At 37.4% G+C, this 23,064-nt stretch overlaps 1 protein-coding gene across 1 annotated transcript in view; it reads left to right on the forward strand.

The window, feature by feature from the left end:
* Window positions 1–23,064, forward strand: part of LOC131401165 (transcriptional regulator ATRX-like) — a 106,976-nt gene that overhangs the window by 56,234 nt on the left and 27,678 nt on the right. The window contains exons 12-16 of the mRNA XM_058536228.1: window positions 632–807; window positions 2,403–2,520; window positions 15,338–15,468; window positions 16,002–16,090; window positions 16,219–16,391. Coding sequence (XP_058392211.1) covers window positions 632–807; window positions 2,403–2,520; window positions 15,338–15,468; window positions 16,002–16,090; window positions 16,219–16,391 — 687 coding nt within the window. The remainder of the gene's footprint in view (window positions 1–631; window positions 808–2,402; window positions 2,521–15,337; window positions 15,469–16,001; window positions 16,091–16,218; window positions 16,392–23,064) is intronic.

A 23,064-nucleotide genomic window follows, 5' to 3' on the forward strand; every position in this document is an offset into this window, starting at 1 on the left:
TGTATTTATAGTAACTTAATGGTTTTCTATTTTATTATTCGTAATACTAGTTATTTCACTTTAGCCTATAGTTTACCTTTATTTTTATCTGTTCCAGTTTCCCCCTTTCCTGTTACCCCATTTATAGAAATGCTATTTCACATTGTGGTCTTACATAGTATAGGGCAACTGGTAATTCTGTTAAGGACTTCTGGGACTAAATCAGTTAGTATAAAATTTGATATAGTAGCTTATTGCCCGGTTTTATTGTTTTGATTCAGTATCTATGTTTTTTGCACGAGATACCCTTGCTGACCATTAGATCATGGTTAGAATTACAGAATACTTGTTTTACACTTCATATCTATTATAAAGAATAGTGAGTTAGAATAAAATGTTCTTAGTTTTTTTTTAAACATTCATGTCTAGAATTTAGGGATGGTTTTTATTTGAACTTCTCACGTGGTTTGGGTAATCCAGTTCTAGATCAGACTTACAACCAATATTTAGTCTGCATTCAGTTTGGTGTTCTTTCTTTGTAGCTTAATTCTAATGCCTCCATGGCGTTTTTGACGTGAGCATTTTATCAGAGAAGTTTTCTGAGTCCTTTCAGCCATTATTGTTGTTAACGAACTAATGTCTTCTCTCTTAGATCATTGCATGGTTAACTTTATCAAGGAAAATTTGCTTGGATCCATTAAGGAGTTCAGGAATCGATTTATAAATCCAATCCAAAATGGTCAGTGTGCAGATTCTACCATGGTAGATGTCAGAGTGATGAAAAAACGTGCTCACATTCTCTATGAAATGTTAGCTGGATGTGTTCAGGTACAAATACATTCCATAATAATACAATATTGTTACTTTGTTATATTTCCATCCCTAATTCTGAACTTAAACTTTAGTTATTTTGTGTTTCCTTTCCTCCCTTTTCAGTATACAGTTTTACAGTTAAATCTCCTTGCATTGTCTTCGAAAGCTTATGCAACAGTGAACTTTTAAAAAAAGTTCCACCGAGAAGTTTAGAACATAATTAATTAATTCACTTGCCAAATATATACTTTTATATTTTAATATGTTAATGTTTAGATTCTTCGTCCTTAAGAGAGGGAGTACGTAAAAGGAACACAGCTATTATGATTAAGAAACTCCTACGCTCACCCTAATTCTGTAGTATTTTAAACCTCACTTAGTTGAAATGGTTGTAGGAAAGGCAGTTATGAATTATGAGAGGAGCCATTTTTCAGGTAATCCTAAAGAAACAGTTTTATTACTTTCTTTATAATTTTTTATTTATTTATTTTTTCCCCCAAAGCCCCAGTAGATAGTTGTATGTCATAGCTGCACATCCTTCTAGTTGCTGTATGTGGGACGCGGCCTCAGCATGGCCACAGAAGCGGTGCGTCGGTGCACGCCCGGGATCCGAACCCGGGCCGCCAGTAGCGGAGCACACACACTTAACCACTAAGCCACGGGGCCGGCCCAGTTTTATTACTTTCAAGTACATACAATAACCTGAATGGTCTAATAGTGTTGTTTACATGTGCATCTTCAGTGAACCTGTATTAATAAGTAGATAAGTATGTAGACACTGAGCCAGCAGTTAATAGATCTCAAGATCCACACTTGTTCCTTCAGACACTAGGTACTAATGGTAGCCACAAAGGTGTTGTCACAAATGAGATACACTATCCTTCTGGCTGGGTATAGTACCTTCATATAAGGCAAAGTCATCCTGTTTGTTCAGGCTGGCCCCGGGTGCTTACAGCAAATACTCTGTTTCTGTATTGCTGCTACTCCTAGGCAACATTTGTCTGCTTTAGGTAGTCCTTTGTATCTAGCACATTAGTGTTCTTTCTTTCCTATTTCTATAGTTAAATGGTTTCAGGAGTGCTGATACACGGCTTACTTTCTCAATTGGCAAACATCCCCCCTGAAGTTGTGTGTTATCCTATGGCATATTGGCACATCTTACCCAAAGGGCAGTCCAGACTGCATCCGACTTTGATTCATCAGTTTTACTGTATGATTAAAGCAAGTCTTTTTGCTAGCACTACCTGCTAGATCTCCTCGCCACCTTTTTTTCTTTTCTTTTTTCTATATAGAAGAGATCATTTGAAAAACTAAATTGTTCACTTGGTTATATGACCGCTTCAGTTTAAAACCGACCTGGTGTGTTGCAATGTCTTTTTACCAGTGCAACCTATTGTGTGGTCATAATGAACTACATTAACTGTCATCATATGGGTATCATTGGGTGACTAAAGAGGGTAAATATGTTTAAGAAAATGTTTTCTTATATGTTTGGTACCTACTAATTTACGTGTATCTTTTAGTTGCAAACAATGATAATTCTTAGAGCAGTAAATTCCTGTCATATATGTAGGTTAACTAATTTTCATTTTCTCTCTTGTTAATTACAGAGGAAAGACTATACAGCATTAACAAAGTTCTTGCCTCCAAAACATGAGTATGTGTTAGCTGTGAGAATGACTCCTATTCAGTGCAAGCTCTATCAGTACTACCTAGATCACTTAACAGGTAACAGATACACTTAGTTTATTGTTTTTGTCTTCTCTCTAAAAACATTCTTTTTCTGAAGTATGCTGTCTTGGTCATTTTACCATGTCAGTTGTTCTTTTTCAATTTTGCTTTTGAATAAAATAGGTATGCTTATTTTGTAAAAGTAAAAAATATATTTTTTTAAATTTTTTGTTTATTGCAGTAACATTGGTTTATAACATTGTATAAATTTCAGGTGTACATCATTATACTTCTATTTCTGCATAGATTACATCATGTACACCACCCAAATACTAATTACAACCCATCACCACACACATGTGCCGAATTATCCCTTTCGCCCTCCTCCCTCCCCCCTTCCCCTCTGGTAACCACCAATCCAATCTCTGTCTCTATGTGTTTGTTTGTTGTTGTTATTATCTACTACTTAATGAGGGAAATCATACGGTATCTATTTCTGTTTTTATGTCTGTTAATAATTGCTTTATATATTTAGGTGCACCTACATTCGGTGCGTAGATATTTACAAGTGTTATATCCTCTTGTTGGATTATTCCCTTGATCATTATGTAATGACCTTCTTGGTCTCTTTTTACAGTTTTTGTTTTCAAGTCTATTTTGTCTGATATGAGTACTGCTACCCCAGCTTTCTTTTCATTGCCATTTGCGTGGAGTATCTTTTTCCATCCCTTCACTTTCAGTTTGTGAGTGTCTTTAGGTCTGAAGTGTGTCTCTTGTATGCAGCATATATATGGGTCTTGTTTTTTTCTCCAGTCAGCCACCCTATGCCTTTTAATTGGAGCATTTAGTCCGTTGATGTTTAAAGTAGCTATTGATAAGTATGTACTTACTGCCATTTTTTAAGTTTTTTTTTCTCAGTGTTTTAGTAGTCCTTCTCTGTTCCTTCCTTCTTCTATACAGAATTGATGGTCTCTTTAGTTTGACCTGTGTCTGAAAGCTCTACTCTTTACCTCCTTTCCTCCCTCATTTTATGTTTTTGGTATCATATCTAACCTCTCTTTTGTACACTTGTATCCATTACCCTCTTATCATGGAAATAGATAATTTTTCCTATTTGTGGTCTTCTCTTTTCCCCTTAAATCAGTCCCTTTAACATTTCTTGAGCACTGTTTTCTTGGTGACAAACTCCTTTAATTTTTGCTTGTCTCGGAAATTTTTGATCTTTCCTTCCATTTTGAATGATCGATAACCTTGCTGGGTAGAGTATTCTTGGCTGTAAGTTTTTTCCTTTTAGCACTTTAAATATATCATGCCACTGTCTTCTAGCCTGTAAGGTTTCTGCTGAGAAGTCAGCTGATAGCCTTATGGGGTTTCCTTTGTATGTAACTTGACTTTCTCTTGCGGCTTTTAGGATTCTCTCTTTATCTTTAACTGTGGACATTTTGATTATGATGTGTCTTTGTGTGGGGCTCTTTGGGTTTATCTTGTGTGGGGCTCTCTGTGCTTCCTCTACCTGGATGTCCGTTTCCTTCCTTAGGTTAGGGAAGTTTTCATCTATTATTTCTTGAAATAGATTCTCTGCCCATTTGTCTCGCTCTTCTCCTTCCGGCACACCTATAACACGGATGTTAGTGCGCTTGATGTTGTCCCAGAGGTCCCTTAGACTGTCCTCACTCTTTGTAATTCTTTTCTCTTTTACCTGTTCAGCTTGGGTAATTTCTTCTAGTCTTTATCCAGCTTGCAGATCCATTTCTCTGTTTCCTCTACTCTGCTTTTAAGTCACTTTAGTGAACTTTTCATTTCCAGTATTGTATTCTTCATTTATGATAGGTTCTTTTTTATATCTTCCATTTCTTTGTTGACATTCTCACTGAGTTCATCTATTCTTCTCCCCAGATCAGTGAGCATCCTTAACACTCTTTGTTTGAACTCTCTGTCGGATAGGTTGCTCGTTTCTGTTTCACTTAGTTCCTTTTCTGGGGTTTTGTCCTGTTCCCTTACTTAGAATGTATTCCTTTGCCTCCTCATTTTGCCTGGGTCCCTGTGCTTGTGTCTACGTATTAGGTAGGTCAGCTACGTCTCCTGCTCTTGGATAGGTGACCTTATGTAAGTGATGCCTTAGGAGGTCTGCAGTGTGCTTCCCTCAGTTCTCAATCTTCCAGGGGTGACCCCTATGTGTCCTACGTGTGTCCTTCTGTTGTGGCCTGTTTGCTCTCCCTGTAGGCGCCCAGGGAGGCCGAGTTATGCTCCTGGCCCTCTGTTGTAATTCTCAGCTGCTAGTAGTTGTTGTGGGCCCTTCAGTCTCTTTATCAGGTGTGTGGATCCTCAGCACAGTTGGCTGCAAGTTCTAATACCACATTTGTGTTGCAGTATTTCTTTTAAGTGAGTAGGTCCCCAGCGTGGCAGGTTGTTAGGGTCAAGGCCTTACACTTGCTATAAGCCTCCAGCCTTTAGGTCTCTTGTCAGCTCTCTGAGGATTGCAGCTGGGTGGTTTTGGCCTCAGGCACGGGAGCACCCAATTTTTTCAGGCTTTGGAAGGTGGGGCAAACCCCCTATGTGGGTCTTTGAGAAGCACAAGTCTTCTGCAGCTGACAAGCCCTGCCGCCCTCAGGTCCACACATAGTCAACACAGTCGTGCCCCGTGTGCGCGCCCTGACCTCCCGATGCGGACCCAATCTCTCCACTGCGGGAGCCCCACACACTCCACCACCGGCCCACACTCTCCACCTGCTCCTTGTGCACGCCCTGCCCCACTGAAGTCGGCTCAGTTGCCAGGCTGCAGAGAATCCAGTCACCAATCTATGCAGGCCCACAAGTTGCCTGAGGGCTTGTTGTTGGGTGGGGCCAGTCTCTAGGGTGGGCTGCCGCCGTAGCTGTGCTGGATTAAATCGGTGCTCTAGTGGGTGGGGCAGACCTGGGCTAGCAGGCCCCAGGGAGAACTCCAATGGCGTCTGTGTCAGCACGCCCACACCAGGCCACAACAATGGCCGCCGCCAATGTCCCAGTCCCTGGAGAGGTCTCACCTCTCATCGAGATGCTCTCAGGGCCTATTAGGTGAGTCTCTTTTCACCAAAGCACTGTGCACCTTTCTTTCTGGTGATTTTAGGTTGCTTTCTGAAACGGGTGATTTTGTGCATGGGCCCTTTATGAGCCGGTTCTAATTTCTTTGTAAACCAGCTTTTCGGGGGGTACTCCCCCATGTTTTAGTAGCAGGCAAAGTCAGATATTATGCCACTCGTCTCGATTGTGCTGGGTCCCCCACAGCGGGGTTGGTCCCCGGCTCAGGGCCCCGCTCCTCCAGGGAGGGCTGCAGACATGTGGGCTGCTCCTGGGCGGCCATGAGGTGCTGCGGCTTGTGAAGGTGGCGTTTTTCTTCTCCAGAAGGGAGTTTCTGCCTCTTCTACCTCAATTAGGATTGTCCTTTGTTGCAGGAGTTCCTCTTATCCAGTTTTCAGTTCTGTTTCACGGGTAATTTTTCCACCAATAGTTGTAAATTGGCTGTGTCCGTGGGAGGAGGTGAGTTCAGAGTCTGCCTATGCCGCCATCTTGACTTAGCCCCTCTCTGATTCATTTACTGTTCTTTTCTATATGCTTTTAAAAAATACAATGATCAGATATTGTTTCATCATCACTAAACTCGTGTGTGTGTGTGTGCGTGTGTGTCTCTCTCTCTGTTGCTGTGTGCCCGAGGTTGTCACTCTTCACAGAGCGAAACCTGGTCTCTCATTTGGAGTCAGATTTCTTACTTGTTGGTCACTTTGTTCTTGTGCTTTTCCCCAAGTGATGTGCCAGGTTTACTTAGGGGATACAGGTTAGACAGTGCCTTTTGGCCATTGTGGATACAATAACTGATCAAAAAATAATGGAGGGTGAGTGGCTGGCCCCGTGGCCTTTTTGTTAAGTTTGGCGCACTCCGCTTCCGTGGCCTGGGTTCCGTTCCCTGGCATGGACCTACACCACTTGTTCGCAGCTATGCTGTGGCAGCGACCCACATACAAAATAGAGGAAGATTGGCATAGATGTTAGCTCAGGGCGAATCTTCCTCGAGCAAAAAGGGGAAGATTGGCAACAGATGTTAACTCATGGCTAATCTTCCTTAGCAAAAAAAAAAAAATATGTGAAAGTGCGTGCGCACATATTAAAATTATACTTCGTATCATATTAATAGTTAACGCAATGCTGTTCGTAACAGCAGTGCATTTTAGGAGAATAGTGATGATGGTCCTCAAGAATTGTTCTGCTTTGGGGAAAACAGCACTTGAATGTTAGTATTTTACAAAACTGCTTTTTTCGTATAACAATGGAATTTTCTTACTGACTTTTGGAAGAAAATCACTTCCAATAAGGCACACATTTTCATTTGTATATCAATCGGAAGCTGTCAGATTTATTGTATCCTTGTCTTTTGAATGACAAAAATTGGAGACATAAGTAAGTAACCAAATATAGTCATCCCGATGAGAGAGTCACTGAGTAGTTTAAGAAAGAAAGGGATGTCCAGACCTATCTTTCATTAATCTCTGAGTAATAAAGGGCTAAATTTGATCATTTAATATTTTTTCCGTTTAAAATTTTGTTTTATCTTAGGGAAAAGTGCTAGCTACACTGTTTTCAAATATTAGAGAATCAGTTGTCTTTAATAACCAGTAGCAAAATGTTAATGGCTCTTGTATAGATGTTAAAATGTACACTTTTGAGAACAATGCAATATTTTATAATTAAGGGAGCCTCATTCTTTGTGACTTTAATTGATAGGAGTAATATCTAAAGTACTAATTGCGAAGCTGCTAAACTCTGAAAGGTATGATTGTTAAATTGTTGTCTGGTGTTATGAATCTTCAGTCATGAAAAAGGTCTGGGGTTTCCCCCCTACTAAATGTGATGTTTTATTTTCCTTAAAGTAGAATAACCCGAGTTAATAGCCCCTTTGAAAAAACTTCCATAAAAGTCCAAATGGGTTATCTTAAAGGCTACTTTATCTTGATTCTCATTACAAATCATCACAGTATTTCTGCCAAAATGTCACCCACCTATCTCACTTGCATTTAAAATATTTGGTATTTTATCTGTTATATATTCCAAAAGTTCTTTTGTTTCTATATTTGACTCTTTTTAGACTCTACTTAGTTTTAAGAAGTTCAATTATATTTTGCATTTAATACTAGCAACAGTTTGATGTTAATTTTAGTGGTGATAATTTATAATATATTTAATATTTACAGAATTAAAGTCATAAGAGAATGACTTTTAATGAATTTTAAGGAAATTAAAATCCTCTTAATTTTCCTCTGTTCCATTTTTTCAGTGTAATCCTATAGTCTTCCTTTTACCCTCAGTTATCAGAAGTTTATATTTACACATAATCCTCTGCCTTCAGTAAACACTATGGGTTTTATAAGTGTGGATACTAAATTTTTTAATAAGTAGACATTAGCCTGATTTTAAGCTTAAATGGGTATCAAAATCCATACACTGTCTTAAGGCGTGCAAAAATGGAGCACATGAAAAGACAACTCACAGAATGGGAGAAAATATTTGCAAATCATATATCTGATAAGGAATTAATATCCAGAATGTATAAAGAACTCCTACAACTCAACAACAGAAAAACTCAAGCAACCCAATTCAAACATGAGCAAAGGACTTCAACAGACATTTCTTCAAAGAAGATATTCAGGTGGCCAATAAGCACATGAAAAGATGGTGTACGTCTTCACTATGTATTAGTGAAATGCAAATCAAACCCACGAGATACCACTTCTTTCCCAATAGGATAACTATTATCAAAAATAAAATAAGAAAAAGAAAAATAACAAGTGTTGATGAGGATGTGGAGAAATTAGAACCCTGCTGCATTGCTAGTGGGAATGTAAAGTGGTGCATCTGCTGTGGAAAAAGCAGTGTGACAGTTCTTCTAAGAGTTAAACAGAATTGCCATATGATCCAGCAATTCCGCTTCTAGGTATATACCCAAAATAATTGAAAGCAGGGACTCAAACAGATACTTGCACACTCATGTTTATATAGCAACATTGTTCATAATAGCCGAAAAGGTGTAAGCAACGCGAGTGTCCATTGACTGATGAATAGATGAACAAATGTGATATATACATACAATGAAATATTATTCAGTCTTTAAAAAGAAAGGAGGGGCCGGCCCCGTGGCTTAGCGGTTGGGTGTGCGCACTCCGCTACTGGCGGCCCGGATTCAGATCCTGGGCGCGCACTGATGCACCGCTTGTCCGGCCATGCTGAGGCAGCGTCCCACATACAGCACCGAGCAGGGTGTGCAACTATGACATACAACTATCTATTGGGGCTTTGGGGAGAAAAACGGAAAAAGAAAGGAGGAGGATTGGCAATAGATGGAAGCTTAGGACCAGTCTTCCTCAGCAAAAAGAGGAGGATTGGCATGGATGTTAGCTCAGGGCTGATCTTTCTCAATAAAAAAGAAAGGAAATTCTGACACATGTTACAACATGAATGAATCCTGAAGACATCGTGCTAAGTGAAATAGGCCGGATACAAAAGGGCACATACTGTATGATTCTACTTAGAGGTAGCTAGAGTAGTCAGATTCATAGAGGCAGAAAGTAGAATGATGGTTACCAGGGGCTAGGAGAGGGAGGAAAGCAGAGTTATTTTTAATGGATACAGAGTTTCTGTTTGGGATGATGAAAAAGTTTTAGAAACAGAGAGTGGTGATGGTTGCACAACATTGTGATTATGCTTAATGGCACTGAATTGTGCTCTCATAAATGGAGAACAATAATATGCTTTTGTCTCTAAAAATGCACAGGTTCAAGTGCCGCCCTTTAGAGATGGATTCAGGGGATCTGGGGTAGGGCTCAGGCATCTGCATTTTTATGTGCCTTCCAGGTGATTTTTATTTACCCTCAACTTGAGAACCACTGCTCAGAATGATGCTCAACTTCATTGGCCATCATCAGAGAAATGTAAATCAAAACCACTATGAGACACCACTTCATTACTCACTAGGATGGCTATAATCCAAAAAATAGAAAATAACAAGTGATGAGGATGTGGAAGAATTGGAACGCTCATATGTTGCTGGTTTGGAATGTCAAATGGTGTAACTGATGTGGAACACAATTTGGCAGTTCCTTCAAAAGTTAAGTATAGCATATGACCCAACAATTACACTTTTAGGTGTATACCCAATAGAAATGAAAACATGTGTCCACACAAAGATTGCACACTAATGTTCATAGCAGCATTGTTCGTAATAGTCAAGAGCTAGAAACAACCCATATGTCCATCAACTGGTGGGTGAATGGATAAACAAATGTGGTATATGCATATAATAGAACATTATTCGACAATGAAGGGGAAAAAATTGCGGATGCATGCTGCAACATGGATCAGCCTTGAAAACATATGCTAAGTAGAAGTTAGTCACAAATGACCACATATTGTATGATTCCATTTATGTGAAATGTCCGGAGTAGACAAATCTATAGAGACAAAGTAGATTAGTGGTTTCCTAGAACTGTGAGAGGAATAAGGAAATCGGGGGATGATGGCATAGAGGTGCAGAGTTTCCTTTTAGGGTGATGAAAATGTTTTAGAAACTGGATTTTGGTGATGGTTGCACAAGTCTGTGAATATACTAAAAGCCATTGAATTGTATACTCTAAATGGTAAATTGTGTTATTTGTGAACTGTATCGCAATAAAACTTTCTAAAAAACTCAGTGGCTTACTTTTTTATCTACACAAGTTTTATTCAGTTATTTTCAAGCTAATTGTTTGTTCTTTATGATTTCCTGTGTCTTTCATATATTTTCAAGACTATTTTTAACATTTCTTTAAACAAACAGTTATAGTCTATGTCTGCATTCCAATTCCTGAAATCCTTATAGGTCTCTTTCATCTCTCACTCTCTCATTTCTTTTGGTTTTCAGGCATGCTGCCTTGTTTCCCTGTGTTTTTAAGTACTTTTGACCACAAGTTCCTAATATCCCTTGGAGTATTATATGTGGGAATTCTTTGAGGCCTGGGATAAAGATTGGTTACTTCAGAAAGGATTTGCAGTTGTTTCTGAGGGGTCTGAGGATATTATTAGTCTGGGATCCCTGTATGTTACACTCTGTGCTCAAGGCTTTTAAAACTCTCAAGGTAGTAGGAATTTGGGCTAAGGATGGACTGTTTGATGATATGAACCGGGAGCTCTGTGGTACTTAAAATATTATTCTTTTGTTTCTTCTGCTTTCTGCCTAAATAAAATAAGTATACGCCAGAGAATGTTAACTAGTTTTAGTGGTCTTTGCATGACAGTTCAAGGATGGTAGTTTTTATGTGAGATTCCTATAGTGTGGCTAATTAGAAGGTGGTATGACTACAAGGTTTAGATTTAGACTTGAACAGATGTAACAGCATATGTTTAGAAATCAGAACCAAGCCATTTTCTTCAAGTCAGCTTTATAGGGCCAACATTGGTGTATCGTGGCAGTGAAATAACCAATACCAATGAGATATTCTTTTTTCGCTTATTGTTTATTATGTGTAGAATTCTTCTGGCACCTCTAGGTATGAGTGTCATTGCTTGGGTTTTCAGGCTTTCCTAAATTTTTGTTATGCTCAAAAGTGTTCTTGATTCCTAGCAGTTAACTCTTAATGAGCATTAGAGGATAGAAAATCAGATTTCTGAGATAGTACAAAGGAATTATTTCATTAGTAAAGATTTTGTGATAAACTGTGTGTGGAAATCCTAGAAGGTGTTTCCAAATTCTTAGTGGCCACTCACCCGTAAAGCTCTCTAGATCAATCCTTTTTAATCATTTACATGGAAGATTCTTTGAAATAATTTTCAGGACTTGGGAAAACTCTGTATAAAATCTATTATATCTATAGCCCATGGTACAGTACTATGATCACCCCCAATTCCCTGCTTATCATAGCCTCATTAATTATCAGAATACTCTACTGAGACTGGTTGTTTTTTGTTTTTTTGTGAGGAAGATCAGCCCTGAGCTAACATCCATGCCAGTCCTCCACTTTTTGCTGAGGAAGACTGGCCCTGGGCTAACATCCATGCCAACCTTCCTCCACTTTTATATGGGACGCCACCACCCCATGGCCCGACAAGCGGTGCGTCGGTGCACGCCCGGGATCTGAACCCGGGCCGCCAGCAGTGGAACGCGTGCGCTTAACCGCTATGCCACGGGGCCGGCCTTGAGACTGGTTGTTTTTTAATGGCGTAATTGTGATTTGTAAAGAGTCAAAAGGGGATTTGAATATAAAAAGATTTAATCTTGTATTTTTGGAAAGTTTGCTTCAGTGCTACTGTCTTCATTCCTAAATAGCCTCGAAGGGCACTAGGGCAGTGTGGTAGGCTGAATAATGGCCACCTGGAGATGTCAGGTCCTAGTTCCTGGAACCTGTGTTACCTTATAAGAAAAAGGGATTCTTGTAGAGGTTATCAAATGAAGGATCTTGAGAAGAGGAGAGTGTCTTGGATTGCCCAGGTGAGTCCTAATTCTAATTGCAGGTGTTTCTGTAGGAGAGAGGCAGAGGGAGATTTGATACACATAAAAGAGGAGGCAGTATGACCACAGAGCCAGAGATTAGAGTGATGTGGCCACAAATCAGGGAATGCCAGCAGCCACAAGAGGCTGGAAGAGGCAAGGAACAAATTCTCTCCTGGAGCTTCCACGGGGAACACAGCCCTCTGGACACTTTAATTTTGGCTCAGTGGGACTGATTTCAGACTTCTGAACTTCCAAGCTATGAAGGAGTACCTTTCTGTTGTCTTAAGATTTCAGGTTTGTGGTGATTTGTTATGGCAGCCCTAGGAAACTAATTCAGGCAGTTAGTTTTCCCCCGAACACTTTTTTTTTGACTTGTACCCTGGTTTGAAGCATGACAATTATCTGAGAAGCTTCTTAGAAAGTTTAGATTTCTGTGCCTCATCACAGATCTAGGGAATCAGAATTTCTAGGAATAAGATCCAGCAATCTGTATCTTCAACAAACTTCCCAGGTGATTCTGTTGTACACCAGGTTTGATAAACATTTCACTAGGATGCTGTATTGGTTTCCTGTTGCTGCTGTAAAAAATTACCACAAATTTTATGGCTTATGACTACACAGATTTATGCTCTTATGGTTATAGGAGTTGGAGGTCCAATGTTAGTTTCACTGGGCTAAAGTTAGCAGGGCTGGTTCCTTCTGGATGCTCTGGGGAGAGAAAATGTTTCCTTGCCTTCTTAGCTTCTGGTGGCTGCCTGTATTCTCCATCTTCAAAATGCATCACTCCAATCTCTGCTTATGTCGTCACATCACCTTCTCTGACTCTCACTTCTGGGTCCTTCTTATAGAGACCATTTTGGTTGCATTGGACCCACCTGGATGATCTAGGATAGTCTTCTTCCTTTTAGGGTCCTTATCTTGATTGCATCTGCAAAGTCCCTGTTGCCGTATAGAATAACATTAATGAGTGCCTGGGATGATGATGTGGATATATTTGGGGGGACCATTATTTAGTTTACCACAGACCCCATGATAACACCTTGTGTAGAAACCATAGGTGTAAATGAGGTTCAATTCAATAACAGATTGTTACGCTTAGTTCATTATGTATTCACTTGCCTTTTTTGGTGCTTGTTTTTCCAAATAAAGCCACTTGGAGTCAAAACATTTTTTTTAAAAAAAGATAGAGTGATTCAATAATAATTGTCAATACTCTTGAGTAGAGAACATTTTTCTGTGGATGTTTATTTGACCAACTTGTTAGCATATCCTTTTCAATGGGGTTCCCATTCTCCGCAAGGAATATCAACTCTAATACAAATTAATAGCTTAGGTAGAGGAAACTTCAGTTTTTCCTTTTTAAAATTTCCTTCCTTTTTCTGCCTTAGCCAGTTAGGCTTAAAAGTCTTATGAAGATTTTCTATAATAGAAGATGTTTATGATATGTACAAGAGTAGTTTTCCCCCCACAAAACAAAAACTGACTTTATAGTCAGTCTTTCTTGGAGAATAAAATGGTAGTTAAATTTAGCTTACTTCTTTTGATATCTCTCTCTCACATTAATTTTAAAAACTAATAAGGCTTTCAATAATGGATAGAACAGCTAGGCAGAAGATCAAAAAGGAAATAGAAGACCTGAAAAATACTATAAACCAATTAGACCTAATAGACATCTATAGAACATTCCATCCAACAGCAGCAGAATACACATTACTCTCAAGTGCACATGGAACATTCTCCAAGATAGACCTTATTTTAGACCATAAAACATGCCTCAATTAATATAAAGGGATAAAATACAGAAAATATTTTCTTTAGCCACATTGGAATGAAATTACAAACCAATAACTGAAGGAAAGTTAGAAAATTCACAAATGTAAATAACACATTCCTAAATAACCAAAGGGTCAAAGAAGAAATCACAAGAGAAATTATATTTAGAGGTGAATGAAAACAAAAACACAAGGTACTAGAATATGGGATGCAGGTAAAGCAATGCTTAGAGTGAAATATAGCTGTAAATGCCTATATTAAAAAAGAAAGATCTGAAATTTATCTTTCTACCTTAAGAAACTAAAATAAGAGCAAACTAAAGCCAGAGCACGTAGAAGGAAGGAAATAATAAAGACTAGAGCAGAAATAAATATAAAAGAGGAAAGAAAAACAGTAAAGAAAATTATTGAAGCCAAAAGTTGGTTCTTTGAAAAGATCAGCATAGTTGATAACTCTTTAGCTGTACTTACAAAGTAATAAAGAGAGGAGACACAAATAACTAAAATCAGGAATGAAAGAGCATCACTATTGACCTTACAGAAATTAAGGAATTATAAGGGAATACTATGAACAGTTGTATATCAAGAAATTAGATACCTCATTTTTACAGCAATGATTGGTGTCATACACAGTGGAAATACGTCTAAGAAGGCAAAATAATCAGTACCTGATCTTTATGCATTTTTATTAGTGTTTCATATCATTACTAAATTTTATCTTGTCACTCATAGAGGCAGGCTTGCTAATTATTGATGAATTTACATCTTTTAAAACTGGGAAGAGAAAAATATGTTGTTGCTTAAATGATGTTTTTTTTAAAATTAGCTTTGATCTTTTGCGTTTTACCCCGTTGATACTTTTGTCATATTAACGAAATGTGCATTCGTTTCATTTGCATAGAAAAAATATAATTTTTTTGAAATTACTTTGGACAGAAGAAATCTAATGTTTTCAACATGAAAAATATAATTTTTAGAAGTACATTTTTTTTGTGTGTAGGAATAGTTGGAAAGAGTTGCTAAAGGATTGTACACAGAGAGAGGCTTTATCTAAAATGGAAGTTTGTAATTTAGGGTCTGTGGATAGAATTTAGGGAGGTATATGAACCTGAATAAGAAAAAATTAAATATTAATTTTCACTAACCTCTAACAAAAATGTAGCATTTTTTCCAACTATGAATGTATGCAAAAAACCATAGTAGTAGTAGTGATAACTGTGATTTTGTTACTGATAGAAATCAGAAATATTTCTACATATTATTGTTGTTACTGATTTCTCAGAATTATTTACCTTTGTCAATACTTCAAAATTTTGGATTAATTGTTAGACTTGCTGCTATATTTATTTAATGCCTTAATAAAGTACATATATTACTATACCACAAATTTCTTTTTTAATATTTTGATAATTTCTATATAATGGGTTTCTTTTGTAATCCTATTTATTTTATGTATTTCAAAACATTATTCTAAGGAAGAGAGTCTGTAAGCTTCTCTACCCTGCCAAAGGAGTCCATGGCACAGATAAAGTTAAAACCCCTAATTTAGATATACCTTGGTTGAAATAGAGAATTCTTATGTCTTAACATTAACATTTTTTATTTTGATCAGGTGTGGGTAATAGCAGTGAAGGTGGAAGAGGAAAGGCAGGTGCAAAGCTTTTCCAAGATTTCCAGATGTTAAGTAGAATCTGGACTCATCCTTGGTGTTTGCAGCTAGACTACATTAGCAAAGAAAATAAGGTAAATCAAGTTACTTAAAATTGACTAAAAGGTATCTGTTGGAAGCCAAATAACTTTAGCAAAAAGGTTGATCTGTATAGAATTTACTGTATATTTGAATTTTATTTTGCTTTGTGGGGCAGTAATTCAACCTATTTTATTTCTAGATAATTTCTATGTTTGAATGCATTATGATTATGGAAGGAGTATTAAATGTTAATCATAACATCTTGCATAACTATAGTAAAATGATCAAAACTAGGAAATTAACATTGAGTCAACGCTATTAACTAAACCACAGACTTTAATTGGATTTCATTAGTTTTTGTACTTATGTCCTTTTTCTTTTCCATGATTCAGTCCAAGACCTCACATTGCATTTAGTAGTCATATCTATCATGTCTCCTTAATTTTTTCTAGTCTATCATAGTTCCTCAGTTTTTCCTTATCTCATGACAGTTAACTTATCCTTAAATGGAATAAGCAAACATCATTATAATTTCTAATATAAGTTGAAATAAACTATTAAAACAGTCATCATTTTTTTTCTCTAGGGATATTTTGATGAAGACAGTATGGATGAATTTATAGCTTCAGATTCCGATGAAACCTCCATGAGTTTAAGCTCCGATGATTATACAAAGTAAATTAAATACTTTTTGTGCCTTGTGTTGACACATTTAAAATCCCTACTTGCTGCTTGTCATCTGATAATTGACGTTTGTATCTTTACTATGCTTTCCTAATAGTGTGAATTTGTTCTTTTTTTAGAAAGAAGAAAACAAAGGGGAAAAGGGGGAAAAAAGATAGTAGCTCAAGTGGAAGCGGCAGTGACAATGATGTTGAAGTGATTAAAGTCTGGAATTCAAGATCTCGAGGAGGTGGTGAAGGAAATGTGGATGAAACAGGAAACAATCCCTCAGTCTCTTTAAAACTGGAAGAAAGTGAGTCTAATGAATGTTGCCTTTATCATGGAGCATTGATTTAGAAAATATAAAGTCATCATGTCAGTGGTTTTTTCAGTTATTAATTATCCTCACTAATTGGCTCAAAGGAATATCTTTCCTCAATTGGTAAGCATCTAGGATAATCAGGTATACATAATAACAACAAATATCTGATGAATGTTTAATTGCAAGCAAGCCATTGTGCTCTCTCCGGTATTTAAGAGGAAAGGAAAAAAAAACTAATGTTTATTTACATGTATATACCTGAACTCTGTATTATTTTTACTCCACGTTGTGAGCTGTCTTAATTCTTTCTTGAGCAGCCTTGCAATGTTGTTGATATCTTTATTTTTATGAATGATTGGTAGAAGTGGGATTCAGACCTAGATACATCCAATCTCAAAGCCACCATGATATTTTCACTTAACTACATATAAATAACTAGAAGCATTTCAGGTAATTAAGTATGATTGTAATTAATTGTATATAGTAAAACTAGTTTTAATGGTTTAGTCTTTTTCCTTAGTAATTCTTCATAATCTATAATTTTTGTCTACTTTAGGTTTCCCCTGTATCAGATACAACTTGTGTTACCTCTTTCACTTTCTCTTTCTTTCTTTCTCTTGTGCATGAGTGTACACACAGTGCAAGTCTTCGATTGAACTTCCCAATGGCTAAAGTTGCCTTTACCCATATCTACATTTGAAGAATTAATGTTGAGGCTCTATATCCTCCTAGTGCACTGACTGGGTGTCTGGGAACTCCATAACTGGAGCCAAATATCTGAATATTTGAAATATCAAATATCTAGAGATAGTACAGTGTAAATAGCTCTAAATATTTGGCATTTGGGAGTCATGGAGCAAAGCACTTGACTGTCTGTGAAGAGAAGAGAGATGTGGGTGTCAGCTAGGTCATGATCCTGCACTCAGACAAGCTTAGCTGGTCTCAGGCCTGCAGCTGAACTAATTGGGCGATTCCTTGATAAACATTTCTCTCTTCAGTACCTCCTTGGAAAAGACAGATGGCAGCCTAACTGCAGACCCTGGCTTAGTTCTCTAAAAAATCAGGGGAATAGTAAAAATTAAACTACAAAATTTCCCTCCTCTTTCTTCTCTCCTATTACCCCATAAAGACAGTTTATTATCAGTGTTCATCTTCCGATTAGATTTAAAGAATATTTTTCTAAGATTAGTAAAGGAATGGTTATAGTTTAATTTAAGGTAATGGGAAGCTCCTGTTATCTCCTCCCTTGCTCTCCCAATATGCCTTTTCATTTAAAATTCTCCTCAGTCTCTCATCTCATAATTAGAAATAAGTAGCTTAAAGTTTATGTGTTTCTGGGAATGATTTTTTAAAAATATTCTCATTGAAATTTTTTCTCATAACTTATGGTTAAGAGAAGAAAGAGAATAGACTAACCAGCATGTCTCATCCTGTGTTGTAAATGGGTTACATAAATTATGCTGAGGTATTGATCCCTTCATCACTTGGAAGTACAGGTGGGGTCTGAGGCAGCTGGGTCACCTCCAGAAATGAGTAGCCTCTTCCATTTTCCCTGGTGTGCTGTATAAGTATTATTGCTTTCCATATATGCCGTAATGTGAAAAAGGTTGGAAAAAATGGGGGCAGAGGGTGGGTGGCAACATCTTGTGAACTTAGAAGCAGACAGGGAAGGCTGTGGGTTCCAAATGACAAACTTTGACTACTTGTCTAGGGTCTTGTTTTCATTTTAGCTGTGTGCAAATAGAAGTCATTCATTTATGGGTGTATTTTATATTTTTTGCAGCTATGTACATGTATAGTTTATCAGAAACATTTTCCAGAACAAATAGATGAAAAAAATATTTTTAAAAATCTATTTTTGTTCTTTAGATCTAGATTAACGCTATATAAGGCTGAATAGATCATAGTATATGAACATATGTACAGTCATGCTTCGCTTAACGATGGGGATGAGTTCTATGAAATGCATTGTTAAGTGATTTTGTCCTTGTGTGAACATCATAGAGTGTACTTGCACAAACCTAGATGGTATAGCCTACTACACACCTAGGCTATATAGTACTAATCTTATGGGACCACTCTTGTATATGTGATCCTTCATTGACCGAAACATTATTATGTGGCACGTGACTGTATAGCTGGTACTGTGTAACTTAAAAAAGAAAATCACTTTCTAAGCCAGAAAGAGAAAGACAAACACTGTATGATCTCACTCATATGTGGAATATAAACCAACACATGGACAGAGAAAACTGTATTGTGGTTACCAGGGGCAGTGGGGGTGGGGGGTGGGCACATGGAGTGAAGGAAGTCATATATATGGTGATGGACAAACAAAAATGTACAACCCAAAATTTCACAATGTTAAAAACTATTAAAACATCAATTAAAAAAAATCACTTTCTTATAGTAAATGTAAGAAAATATGAATACGAAATATTAAAGGATCAAAATGTTTCACCTGGAATTTGAAATGGATATTAAATAAGTGCGTGGCTATATTTGAGCTATAATATGATTTTCATTGCATATTTCATTTTCACTTCAAAGAGTTGCTATTTAGTTCTTCTGTAATAGCTTTCTGAATTTTCTGAGAAGCAGCATCTTGAATAAGTCATTTAAGTTTTCCTTACAGCATCCCCATTTCTGCGTTTTAGTATTTTATTAGAAGAGCAGTTTTGTGATGAGGAAATGACTATATAAACTACTTCAAAATATTCAATTTATTATTATTTCAGTATTTTTAGAATAAGCTTTATTGGTAAGCATTTACATTTTAAAATGTATATAATTTATCGTATGGATATAAACTTTTGTGATAGCATTCTTGTATATGATGTAGAACCATATTATTAGCCCTAATATACCACATTTATTCATTCAACATATAGTTATTGAGTGCTTACTATGTGCCAGGCACTGCTCTAGAAGCTTGGATTATATCAGTGAACAAAATGTACTCATGGAGCTTACCATTCTACTACTACTACTACTACTACTACTACTACTGCTATATACACATAATATTTTAATGATATGCTGCTTTTCTTTTTAAAACTACAGTGTATCTTGCGAATATGGTAGTTAAATATATAGAATGTTTCAAGAAATTAGGAGTAAAGATTTTGTCTTCTGTTTGTTTGTATTCCCTTTGTGCCTTACCTTGTAAGCATTTTATGATATCCAGAGTGGATATTAAGGAGTGGCTTTGATTGATTCACTGTTATTTATCATGTATATATACAAAACACAAAGTTAAAACAGAAGTAATGATTAGTCCATGTGGATGATGAAATAAGAATATTCAGCATGAAATATCTATTTGTAAGTTTTAATTACATATTCAGGATATTTAGTAACTGGAGTAGCCCATAGTTTTCTGAATCACTTTTTATTTTTTTAGACATTATTGTTAAGGTGTTGTGATTATATCCAGTAAGATCAAAATTAGAATGGAATCTATTGTATTTGCACAGAAATTGTCACTTGTGCTAAGCTTTGAGACTTCTTATCTAGGTGCCACATTTTTACTAACTTTCTGCCAGCATTTTTTTATTGCTGACATTTTCACCTTAGGTAAATTATCTTTAGTAAATTTGGGTAACCGTTGCTGAAGTTGTCCGTAATCTGTGGATCTGCAGAATTTTCCAAAGGCACAGGTTATTTGCCAGTTGACTCATTGTAGAAAGGAGTTTAGCCAACATTTGCTTGATAAACTATGTGTCAGGGGTCTCCAAGACCGTCCCCATGTTTGGTGATTCACAGCACTCAGCATATAGACATATTCAGGACTATGATTTATTACAATGAAAGGGTACAAAGCAAAATCAGCAAAAGGAAAAGGCACATGGGGCAAAGTCCAGAGAAAACCAGGCATAACCTTCCAAGAGTCCTCTCCCAGTGTAGTCACACTTGTGCTAATTTCTCCACAAAAAGTATGACAACATATGTGAAATGTCGTCTACCGGAGAAGTTCATTAGAGACTGAGTGCCCAGGGTTTTTTTGGGGGGGACTGGTCACATAGGCACTGTCTACCTGGCTCTTACCAAATTCCAGACTCCCAGAAAGAAAACAGGTGTTCAGAATAAACCACACTGTTTGTACACACAGTCTAGGCACAGTGAGCCACTCTTATCAGGGAAAGTTTTATATCGGTACAGGGAACTGTTTACCATTCAAGTTTCCAGACAAGAGCCAAGGGCCAACCTTGCAGGGAGGCTTTCCTAAGGTGAAATTTTAGTTGACTCTTGAAGATATAGTAAAGCATGAATAGAAGTTTGCCAGGCAAAGAGGGAAAGAAAGAAATATAAGACATTCGAGGAAAGGTATGGAATCTTGTAAATGTGTAACATGTTTAGACAATAGTTCACTGTGGTTTGAATATAAATACATAATGAGCTCTCTGAAAGTAGTGGAAATCACCAGGACCGAGGCACAAAGAGGGAACTGACAACCTAAACAATAAATTCAAGAAGGTATGCTATGGAAGCCCTAGGGGTATGCTAGTCTTGAGATTAGCAGCTTTGGTTTTCACCTACCCAAGAATAAGATACAATACCTTGAACCCTCAATAAGGTGGAGAGTTCTTAGAACCTAGATTAAAGCTGAAGCTTTTTAAAGGGTACATGCTCCAGTGAAGAATAGGATAGAAGAAAATTTGCCCATCACTACAGGGAGATGACAAGGAAGCTTATCTGTTTTACCCTGGGCTCTGGGGTGGGAAAAATTGTTTCCTTGAATTCATAATTTTGGGCTTTCCCTCACATAGTTTATGGTTTGAGTTTACATTACGTAGTCTAAATATCTCAGGCTGAATACTAACCTCAAAAGTAAATCTGGGTTGGTGATCCCCTGGAGCACCTGGCAGAAGCAGATGCAGAATCACTGTGGAGATGTATCAACCTAGGCTACGCAGGATTCTCACATATTACAGCTACACTGAAAGTGAAATGACAATTAAGAATTATAGCATACCTGAGGAGACAATTAACCTTAGGAAAAGTTAGCAACAAAATAAATTAGCAGTCAACCTGACGAAAGTTAACACACGACATAAGCAGCATGATTAGATTCTCAAGAACCTCAAATAATAGAACTATTTGATAAAGACTAAAATAAGTATGTTTAAAGTAATATTTTAAAAATTATAAGCCAGAAACTTTATAACTTAGATGAAGTAGACAACATTCTAGAAAAATATAACAACATTGAGTGTTCATTGCAGTTATTTCACAAAATTAGAAATAATCTAAATGTCTCTGAGCAGGAGAACAAATAAATGTTGGTATATTCATGCAGTGGAATACTACACAGCAATTAGAATTACTGAGTAAGTCTCACTTTGAGTGAAAAATGAAAAACTACATTGGGTGAAAAAGTAAGTCATAGAATGATACAAACCGTATGGTACCATTTACGTATAGTTTGAAAACATGAAAGATAATGTACAGTTTAGGGATATATATGTAGTGAAAATATAGAAACATACACAGAAATAGTAAATATAGAATTTAGAGTTAGTTACCTCTCAGAAAGAAGGGAGGGAAAGAAGAGAATGGGATTGGGTAGGGTCACTTATTAGGCTTCAACTGCATCAGAAGCAGATTGAATAAGTGTTAAAATTTGGTGAAGATGGGATATGGGAACACGACTGTTCGTTACATTCTATATACTTTTCTGAATATGTGAAATATTTTATGACAAAAAGATATAAACATTTAAAATACTTTGCATTAAAAATCAATGGAGGGGCCGGCCCCATGGCTTAGCGGTTAAGTGCACGCGCTCTGCTACTGGTGGCCCGGGTTCGGATCCGGGCATGCACCGACACACAGCTTGTCAGGCCATGCTGAGGTGGCCTGACAGCAACTAAAAGGATGTGCAACTATGACATACTGGGAGGAGAATTGGCGATAGATGTTAGCACAGGGCCGGTCTTCCTCAGGAAAAAGAGGATTGGCATGGATGTTGGCTCAGGGCTGATCTTCCTCACAAAAAAAAATCAGTGGAGAGAAGGTTAAACTGTTTATGATTAGATATTATATTTGGATAGATTATTTTGTGTTACTTTATTCTTAACACCTTTTATAGTCAAAGTTTGTGGGGAAAATAAGGACAAAATGATTTAATATGATATGATGATTCTGGGATCAATCCTTGTTTGAGTTTTCCAGAATTCTAGTATAGCATAGTGAAATGTTTCCTGTCCCTAAGATCTTTTCTCTCTTGATTTCTGAGTCAGTCAGACTCCCCTCTCTCCCTTCCTCCCTTCCTCTCTCTCTCTGTCTCACTTTGGGTCTCTAGGTCTCTTTCTCTCCTGTTCCCTGTCTCTTGGAGTGTGTTTTGGGGATTATACTTTCTCAGGGCCTGGGGGGCTCCGTGTCTTAGGGTCTTTGTCTTTCTGAGTACCCTCCCTTTGGATTCTGTTTCTCATGCTTGCACTTTCTCAGGGTCTGTCTCTTGCTTACTCTCTCACTTAGTGCGGCCCCCTCACCCATGTCTTTCTTCCTCTGCATGCGTGTGTGTGTGTGTGTGTCTATCTGACTCCCTCTGTCTCTTTCTCTCCCTCTCCCAAGATGGGTTTGTTCCCTCTACCCCACTCCCCACCTCGTGTCTTTCTCAGTATAGAGCTCTTGCTCTCCTGGAGTGGTCTTTTTTTCTCTC

This window comes from Diceros bicornis, chromosome X (genome assembly GCF_020826845.1).
Source record: "Diceros bicornis minor isolate mBicDic1 chromosome X, mDicBic1.mat.cur, whole genome shotgun sequence".
Lineage (NCBI taxonomy): Eukaryota > Metazoa > Chordata > Mammalia > Perissodactyla > Rhinocerotidae > Diceros > Diceros bicornis.